Source organism: Helianthus annuus, chromosome 9, assembly GCF_002127325.2.
Source record: "Helianthus annuus cultivar XRQ/B chromosome 9, HanXRQr2.0-SUNRISE, whole genome shotgun sequence".
In the NCBI taxonomy this organism is placed as follows: domain Eukaryota; kingdom Viridiplantae; phylum Streptophyta; class Magnoliopsida; order Asterales; family Asteraceae; genus Helianthus; species Helianthus annuus.
In genome coordinates this window covers 50,265,279-50,275,961 of record NC_035441.2, presented here as the reverse complement: position 1 = coordinate 50,275,961, position 10,683 = coordinate 50,265,279, and the positions used below count along the sequence as shown (strand labels likewise).

General features: G+C 35.0%; 1 protein-coding gene across 1 annotated transcript; it reads right to left on the bottom strand.

Annotated features, from left to right (window-relative positions):
• Positions 1-5,011: 5,011 nt before the first annotated feature.
• On the bottom strand, positions 5,012-7,256 carry LOC110875642 (hydroxycinnamoyltransferase 1). Its single transcript, XM_022123843.1, has 2 exons — positions 7,020-7,256; positions 5,012-5,956 (listed from the first exon to the last, which is right to left on the bottom strand). Exons 1-2 carry the CDS (start codon positions 7,254-7,256, stop codon positions 5,012-5,014), a joined length of 1,182 nt encoding a protein of 393 aa, XP_021979535.1.
• Between the last annotated feature and the right edge of the window lie 3,427 nt (positions 7,257-10,683).

Here is a 10,683-nt window from a genome sequence, read left to right as displayed (position 1 = left end):
AAGGTGTATTTTGATGCACTAGGTCTGAATGAATTCATAAATCACATTATTTTTGTATATTAAGTTATACTCCCAAAAGTATAGTTTGATATGCTCTCATATGGGATATTGTACAAAAACCAACATATATTTTGTTAATCATTAAAACATAGTTTGATATGTTATTTTCACAATCCAAAGCATAGTTTTAATATGTTATTTTCAAACCAAAAACATAATTTAATATGTTATTTATAAATCCAAAGTATACTTTTAATATACTACTGAAAATTATTAATTTTTAACAACTAAAGTGTATTTAATATACTATTTGTTTTACAATCAATATATTTTCATACAAACTTATTCTATTTACTTATTTATTTTCCTATATATTATTATTTTATATCATCTGATTTCTTATAAATGATTTATAAAAGAAAACCTTTTACAAGGATCATGACTACTTTTATTAAAACCTTTTTCTTTAAACTTATAAGTCATGAATCCTAAATCAATAAAACATATGTACTCGCCGGCATTTTTATGCTGACATACCTATTTTTACACATGTTTCAGGTACTGCTCTGTGATGATTGATGATATATGCTACACATAGGATGGACTTGTGCCTTAGCGACTTTAAAACTTGAAAGATAATAGTTGTACTTATTTGATTGTATTAAAACAATGAGTTCATTTATTCAATAAAACAAAATTATTTATTCCATGGTTGTGAAACAATGATTCTGTTACAACACTCCCCGACGTTTCCGCCACGTTTTGTTGTTTTACGTGGTCGGGGTGTGACACCTCTCGACCGAACATATCACAAGCTTCAGCAACCGGGGTATATGTCGCGAGTCTATCAAAAGGGATTGAAACAGCCCTCCCGTCTTATTCGCCTGCAAAAACTTTTATTTTTTGCTTTTCCGCTCGTTTCTTCTTTGGGACAACTACATATATAATAAAATGTTAGTTACTCACAATATATTTTTTTATAACAAATGAATAAATATAGTGAATAAATAAATTATAATAACACTTACGGTCCTCCTCATGATGACCTCTTCGCCCAAAACCCTCGGGAGGCGGCTCATCCGCACCATCACCGCCATGGCCTCGTGGCATTACATCAACCATGATGTACAACAACACAACTCACATGAAATCATTTCCTGAAAAGTTACAAGATATAGAATAGAAACATACCTATATGAATAATGTTTTATATTGCAAGATGAAAATATATATAGTTTCCTACAGTTAAATACAAATAGAAATTACAAGTTTTTTAATCAAACTCTCCCTCGAAATCTTCGGTGTCTATCTCATAACCATCTGTGTGATAACCAGGATCGTTATCCCCATAATCTGTCTCGGCCTCAGACAATTCATCGACAGGTACCGTTGGAGGATTAACTTCAGTTGAAGTCTCACCCTCAGTAACATGAACAGACTTGTTTTGAATGTATTTCACAAAGTCAATAACTAGTACACTATTAGATTAAGAGTTGTTGTGAACGACATCAAGATCTTCGGCTAAGTCTAAGCCATTGTCAACAGTTTGAACATTCTCGTTGCGACCATCGGGTAATGAAGGTAGACACCAAAATTTTTGATGATGAACATTCTCAACGGCCTACCGATGGTTATTGTTTTGGTTACCTCGAGAAGGTTCTCGGATGTAGAACACCTGTTTGGCTTGCGAAGCAAATATGAGTTGATCTACTTTGTACCATTTGTATAAAATCCCTTGGGCCTTGGTGCAAGGCACTTAAACAATGAGGGCTTTTATAAGCAAGGCAAATAGTATAAAATCACAAAACCTAGGTGTTTTGATATGTCTTAGGCTGTTTTAGGTTGATTTCAGGTTGCTCTTAAGATTGTTTCAGACTTGTTCAGACAATTTCCATATTTTGGCTAGAACTTTCCCTGAAAAAAGCGCCTAAGGGACTGGAAGTGGACTTTTTAAGCCATGTAAGAAAGCTGCGATGGGCCTAAAAAGTGCGCCTGGATGAACGAATATGAAAACTCTCTAGAGCCCATTTGAATAATAATAATAATAATAATAATAATAATAATAATAATAATAATAATAATAATAATAATAATAATAATAATAAATAAATAAATAAATAAATAAAGAACATGTCAAACATATCTATACAGTAGAATAAACAATGAGTGAAGCTGGAATAGTGAAAGGAACAAAGCCTTTGGCAATACAACGACAGTAAAACCAAATTACAGTTTAAATCATATATATCAGTTCCAACTACCATAGCAAAGTTGAAAACATACCAAATTCTAACCTAACTGATTGATTTAAACTTTACGTAATTTGTAAAATATTTTGCGTATGGTAAACATAAATCATAGATTGAATTAACAAACGAATATAAAAAAACTGCATTACCGCACCTTTGAACACTAGGAGGATCATTTCCGGTTCATCAAAGCTTCAAACTAATTCATTTTTTCGTCAATATTCACCAGCCGACTGTTCTTCACGTAGAAACAAAGCAATAACATATCCTAATATGAGGAAAAGCAGAAATTATTCAGCTAGATCGAACTCATTGTCAATCCACAAGGGTTTTTTATTCCGTTTTGAGGATATAACTGAACTTTATCTGAATGCTCAAATTTCAGAAGAAAACGAGTGAGATTTACGAGTGCCCGAAGAACACCCCTAGATCGACTCAGGCCATAACATCAACCAGTTGATTTCTTCTAATAGTGTTATATAGTTTTGTTTTAACCTGTGAAATGAAAACTAAAACAGTCGCATCTAGTTTTGCAAACCCAACCCGCACCCAGACCTGCAACCCTAACCATACTTGTATTTGACTGAAAAACAGTCAAACATCATGAAATCAACACAAATCTACTCAAATTACTAACATAACAACTGAAATTACAAATCAATTCGGAATATTCGTACCGTTTTCAAAGTGGCGTCGGAGAATCAGGCGAGATGAAGGTGCTCCGGCAGAGTGAAGGCGGTGCGGCAGTGCTCCGGCAGAGTGATGGTGGTGCAACGGTGCGACAATGGAGTGAAGGAGGTCACTGCAGTGGCGTGTGGTGCGGGGTGAGAGAGACACAGGTGGTGGAGGGAAAATGGCCGCTAAAATGAAAGAGGAGAGACCATTGTTCTTTTATTCCTAATCTATTTGATCTACAATCAATCAACGGCCCAAATGATGTTAAATGTGCTTGTCCCGGATCAAGACCTTTAGCGGCGACTTTTTAGCTGTCGCCGCTAAAACTGTTGCCACTAATGCTTGTATTTCTTGTAGTGTATATAATTTATAATGAAAGAGCAGGTGGCTTCTTTATAGATATAGCAAGAGATGGAGGAAGGGGAGGGGCTGGGAAGCATACCTGACCACTACCCATTTGTAAATGACATTAGGAAGACGCAAAATTAGCAACTGGTTTGTGACCAACATCAAAATAGTGGCACAATTAAAGACTAACCTAGATTTGGTCGCAAAACGGTTGCAAGTTTTGTGATCTCGTATTTGCGACTGCAAATACGAGAAAAGGAAAAGTTGCGACTGCTTAAAGAGGTCGCAAATATGAGATATATATAAAAAGGAAAAAGTTGCGACAGTCTAAAGCAGTCGCAAATAGGAGAATTCTAAATGTGCATAATTGTATCCAAGCTATTAAGTTTTTATGGTGAAAAAAAATGACATTGGAAAAAATTAACATAGTTCAAGCTATTAAGTTTTTATGTGCATAATTCCAATTTCAATATATACACTTTAAAAAATTGAAAGACGACAAATTGGGTTGACCTGCAATTCTCTTTTATGATTTTGCTTTTATTTCATAAACAACCAAATATAATAAACATAGTTATAGAAAATATTAGTTACTTATAAAAGCCAAATTTTAATATTTTGCATGAAAAATATAATCTATTATTAAGAAAATTATATTATGATTACATGAAGAAAAATTTATTTACTAATAAACTAAAAACCAATAAATTAGTATATAAAAATCATTTAATAGAGAACCAGTAGTCTTCTTAAATGTTTTTTCACCAGTTACTTAAATGTTTGTTTACTTCTCAAAAACTATCGATATATCTGATGATTGCCCTAATCTCTTAAAATTATGCTCATTCATTTGTATATATGTATATTATATGAACTTTGACTCGTTCAACAAATATCTTTGTCAGTTTGTTGTAGTGTAGTGGTAAGACCCACACTTGAAAAATGTCCGATTTCACGAAGCTATCTATGTTAATGACTTAATGTTAGCGATATACTTCATGACTTGTCTTTTAGGCCCTAAAAAATGTCCGATTCCATTAACCGTTCATGGAGAATTGGCGAAAGTGTATTTGTATAGAGTGAGATGATTGGCGATGTTTTAACTTGATGTAATTGCCTGTGTTGGTTTCCTGTCTCTCCTCGAGACAGGATGTTTTCTTGATGGCGTTTAATGAAGTATATTTTTCAAAAAAAAAAAAAAAAAAGAAAAGAAAAAACCGTTCGTGGAGAACAAATTAAGGAAAAATAACACAGTTGAAGATTCTTAAACTTGGAAACAACTATCAATTTTGTTTCTTGTAAAGATTAACTTTTATTATTTTCCTCGATGCCCTATTAATGCATTTCATTTTTTTTCGTTTAGATCCTCTGTGTACTGTCTAACATCCATCTTATAAACGCGTGTATTTTGTTACTTACACAACTGTGTACTAAGACAACTTTGCATCAAAGGTATCGAGCAGAACTCAAGTCGATTTTTTTATTCGCATACTACTTATATCCTCATCATATAAAGTATAAGACTTTGTTACGGGCACTTATCTAATACTAGTAGGCCCATATTGTTTTCTGTTGGCCTATATGCATATATCACAAAACGTTAATTCCATTAGCTTTAAACTTTATTCTTTATGACAATAAGCACAATTAAAACACAGGCAAACCCAATACATAACAAAATACATATAAAACACCCATTGAAACAAACCGTGTACAATATATTTATTTGACAATATAGATTAAACCAAGGTAGAAATTGAAAGAGGTGTAAACACATCGGGTGCCATATGCTCAATCACATCGAATTCCTTATCGTTGAGATGCATGTAAACAACCCAATCCCCATTTCCACTTGCACTTGGCATGGTGTTTATATATCCAGTTCGACTACCCCAAGGGACATGATACGACCCGAACTCTGGCTTTCCCCATCCAAAGTCCATATCGTTGATAGGTAAATCTCTTCCAGATGAGACCACCATGGCCCTGCCTTCAGACTTTTCGTTCCCAAAGTATATCCTGGCAACCGCCTGCGTGGGCCGATGCAACTCCACCCAATCAATTAGACCCCTAAAATGTTCTTCATCCGTTGCCTCGGCCACTAACCCATGAACCCGGTTTGCAACTTCATGAAGTGGCATTGCCTTAAGTTCACTATTTGCTGCCACACCATATGGGATAGATAGTACATTTCCATAGTGGTTCTCGAACAATGGTGAACATTTCTCGTTTACTTTCATAAGAAAACGTCGTCCATCAACTACAACGCCCATTCTGGATAGTGTACTCCCAACATCATTGTTTCCATCAGCTAATAGTTTCCACAGATATGCAGTAAATGACAGTAATTTGCTTCTTTTGGTTTCTTTAGTGCTTGCTTCGGATTGAATACGTTTGATTGATTCAGCGCGAACGTAGTACATGCGACTATGGAGTGGCTCCTCAAAGGATGATGGGGGAGGGAGTGAAGTGATGGGGATGTATAGGTTGTCAAGGGATGTTTCATAATGAGGAGGGTGTCGTGGGTTCAAAACTGAGGGCCGAAATGATGGGAGGTTGGACATTTTTTCCAAGCGTGCATGCTTAGCCCATGCAACTAAGAACATGTTTAATGAGTAGGCATCACTTAGTTGATGGTTAAAAGCACATGATATGATCATTGATCCGCATTTCAACTTCGTTACCTATTCATAAAGACACGAATTAGTATTTTTGGTGTTTGTATACATGGTATAATGTTTTCGATTTATAGGTGGTCCGGAGAAAAACCGAGTCTTTTTAAGCATTTTTTAAACTACTTGTATCAATAGATAGTTTGCTAGCAAATTCATGCAAAAGCTAACAAATATTTTCTTAGTTTGCTCGGCAGATGAGCGAAATCCTTCTTTCCTTCTCAAAGATTCCATGCACATGTACAACACGTTGAATTAGCTTGACATAACGGCAAACTCCAACATACAAATGTCAGCTTTTGCATGTATTCGCTATATTTAATAGAGAATTGCCTCTAAATACAAACACTTAACTAATATCCAATCCATCTACAAATCTAAAAACATCATATTCATGTAATAAAATATTATATTACGATGTATATTTGGTTGCAATTAGACCTTCTATGTTATACGATACAAATTTTTGTTCATTAAGGAGACAAATGCGTGTAAGTTAGAGGTAGCAGAGATGAGGATGTTGTGTTAGATGCGTGGTATACTAGGTTGATCACAAGAAAAAAAAAGAGGTTTTTAGGGAAAGATTAGGCGTGGCTAGTATACAAGTTTAGATTAAGGAGGGGACAGGAGGAGACAGACAACGACCTCGGTTAGAACCGTGGAAACTCTCATCGTGGAGTGTAGGAGGGGTTAAGGTAGGTCGAAACTGACTTGAGAGGAGCATATTAGGTAGGATTTACTAAACTTGCATCTCTCTGAGAATATGGTTGAGAATAAGAATTTGTGAAGACCTAGAAATAAGGTTTAAGACTTTTAGAAGGTTAGTCTTTTATTTATTTTGGTGGTCTGTACGTGTTATTGCTTGCATGCGTCTATCTGGGGTGTTAGTTGTCACTAGTATATGTTTTTCATCAAATTTTTGAGTGGTACTTATGAATTTTTTTTTATTTTTCTGAAGTACACACTATGGTTTTGTAACCATGTGTGTGTGGTTTTGACTCATGTGTCCTGAATAAGGCTTCGAAGTTAGAGTTCTTATTGGAAGCGGCCTCTCCATTTATGGTTTTTGATTTACCTGAACCGATAACAAACCGCGATTTATGCTGGGCACCAACTTCCCCTTTACAGAATGATCAGGGTGATAAAAATCCAAGTCTTTGAGCTCCACATCTGCATGTGCATAAACAAACTCAACCCCACTGTTGTTACACACCACCTCCGGCTCTCCATTCTTGTTCTGCACAATCTCACCCGCGAGCGGGTAATATGTCGATAGCACCCCTGCCAACGACCTCTTGATCGTGTCCACCATTGTTTCTGGGGACATATCAATGTCGTTCTTTCTCTTGTAACAAAAGAAAACTCCGACATCAATGGGTGGTACAAGCAAGTCTAGGTTTGACAACGGGAGCCGGTATTCATTCCCTAACGGCTGCTGAAATGACCTCTCTACCCTTCATAGTCACTTGATTGAAGTGAGGCTGGTGGTGCGACTCTACAGGAAGGGTTTGCGGATTCATGAGGAATGTGTATATTTATGTTTGTAAGTGAAGGTGTTGAGGTCTTACTTTTGTAAGATGAGAAATGTGTGGATTTATAGTGTTGGAGATGTTGAGATGCATCACGTAGAATTTCTATGCTGACGTAGCGCTGACAAAAATAGTGAATACATCACGTAGAATTTCTATGCTGACATAGCGCTGACAAAAATAGTGAACACATGCATGCGTAAATAAGGGTGAGAGGTCACTCCTCTTTTATGGGAGTGATCTCTCTTACACACACCCAATCAGCACGCGCCACATCTAGTCACTTCTTAAGTTCTCATTTTCCACTCAAACGTTGGTATCACTCCACTCACACAATTATTTTTTTATAAAAAAAAAAGAAAAAAATATGATTGATGAAAAAAGAGTGGACCCACATTAACAACCAATCACCCCCTCTCTCTCTCTCCTCTCTCTCATGCGGTAACCTCTCACCGATCCCCCACCCCGCTTCCCCTCCTCGAGTTGATGGCGACGGTGTTCCCGCTCGGGGACTCACCTCACTGCAACCCTCCCCGAGAAGTGCTCCGCTCACCCTAATGAAGTTAACCTATATATATTTCTCATAGGTTATATCATTTCCCCAAGACTTAGGTACGTTTAAACTCCACATATGGTTTAAGTTCTAAATAACCTATATATACATACAACCAAAGAACCCAAAATATACTCAATGTACAACTAACCAAGTATAGGTAAAATAAATAAAATTCCATAAACATAAAAGAAAAAAACTAAACAAGTTAGAAAAAGTTTAGGATCAAATTTTCTAAAAGCTATAAGATTAAGGATAAAATGTAAAATTTCATAATAAAATCTAAAAAAGTTAAAGGTTTAAATGAGAAGAACATTTTTCTAACAAAACAAAAAATAAGTTTTAAACAAATGAAAGGCTTCATTTAACATGTGTAGTTAATATTATTGTAAGGGTACATAGGTAAATTTACAATTTTAATTATTTTATTGTATTCTTTTAAATTAGCTAACTAATTAAACTTATAACTCATATTTACAATATATCTTTACAAGACAACCTAATTTATGGTAAAGGACAATTTTCGATATATGGAGGAAAAATTTACATATGGGTAGGATAAATTTTGAAAAGTATAGAATAAAGTGTTTTTGCATAATTAATGAGAGAGAAAATAAATAACTAGAGTAGTTATAAATTATTTATTGTTTTACCATAATGTCATTTTTACTCACATTAAGTTTCTTCTCAAATGATCATTCAAGGGTCCAAACCCTAAAAGGTTACAGTATTTGCTATTCTTCTCTATCATTCTTTATATATCATCGTTTCATCTCTATCGATATCTACAACGTCTATTTCATCTCTCACAATGATTATCGCGAGGCACTATATCTGTCGCTTTCTCTATAGCCACTGCATCCCCATCTATCTCTATTTCTCTGTTATAACTCAAAACATATGCTTCAAGTACTAAATCATGTGATTCATCGGCTAACTAGAAAAGTGCTCTAGGTGCGTTGCTCGATTCATGTAAAACACTGGCCTCATGTCATACAGGGCGCAAGACACTGAGCCCATGTTACAATTCTTAATAGTTTATATAAACATATAAATTTATAAGTTCATAGCACGTCGTAGATATATTCAGGATTGTATACAAATTTATATCTAAAAAGAAATAAGATATTTATATGAAAACCATAAAAACGAATACCGACATCGGTTTGATTATACTGATACCAGTACTGACCGACGTTGTTCGGTCGGTATCGGTTTTTGTTACAAGTACTGCCAGTCAGTTTACGGTATCAATACTTGGTGTTATTTACGATAGAAAACCATTAAATTTGTGTGATATATAGAATCCTGTTTTTACATTAATTAAAAACAAACACCAATGTCGTTTTCAAAAATGTCGATAACGGTACCGATATTGTTCAGTTGGTGTATGTTCCTTTTTTTCATGGTACCAGTATGGTGGTGACATTTTTTATAGTGTACAATATTATAACAATACACTATTTTAAATACATCTTCATTTTTTTATAAAATTTAAACCGAAATGTCAAGAAAAATTAAGCGCAGTCACATATTATGTTTTAATTTAACAAATGAAAATTATTAAAGATAGATTAAACCATTTAAAATTTAACTAGATTAAAAATGCTAATATAGTATTTGTGAAATTGGAAGTTAAAAAAAAAAAAAAAAAAAAAAAAAAAAAAAAAAGAGTAAACTGTCAAAATGGTCCCTGATTTTTGGTCACTTTTGCAACTTTAGTACAAAACTTAAATATTTCGAATCTGGGTCCCTGTGGTTTCAATTTTGTTGTCATTTTCATGCAAAAACAAAATCTGGTCAGATTTTTCGGATTCCGGTTGTTTTGTCTTTTCCTCCATTTTAATGAAGGGCAAAATGGTCAGATCTTTTTAACGTGTTATAATAAACGTTAAAATATCATTTTGTCCTTCATTAAAAGGGAGAAAACGACAAAAAAAAAAGCTCGATGTTAACTGAAAAATCTGATTATATTTTGATTTTGGATGAAAATGGCAACAAAATTGAAACCATAGGAACCGAGATTCAAAATATTTGAATTTTAAACTAAAGTGGTAAAAGTGACCAAACCTCAAGGCCTATTTTGGCAGTTTACTCAAAACAAAATATACATCCATCCGAAACCTACACATATTTAGTAAGAGAGCATTATTCATCATCATGTTGTTTTTGGAAAATTTTGTAAGAAAATATCCTTCATCATCCTGTTGTCTTTTGTCGTATATATAAGGTTGTCCGGGGCACCCTCGGTGACTCCCTTCGGGGACCAAAGTCGCCGAGCGGTAAGGTGATGCCAACCAAGAGGGGAGGTGAAATCGGGGGGCCAAATCGGTGGGGATTCGCCGAAGAAAGGAAGGAGAGAGGGAGGAGAGAGAGAACTCATGGACCAATGAAAAATTTCCTTTTTTTTTTAATAAAAAACCAAGTCACCTAAGAGGGGAGTGCCGCCATCAATTTAGGGTGTTAGGAGAGTTTAAGAAGGGAGTTGACGTGGAACACGAGGATTGGTTAAGCGTAAGAGAGGGGACTCCCCTCTTACGGGAGTGCCCCTTACACCCTAATATAACAAAAGGGTGCTCACGTGATGCGACGAGAAAAACAGACACTGTCAAAATGTGCATTAATTGGTTGATTCGGTTATTATCCTCAACCTAAAT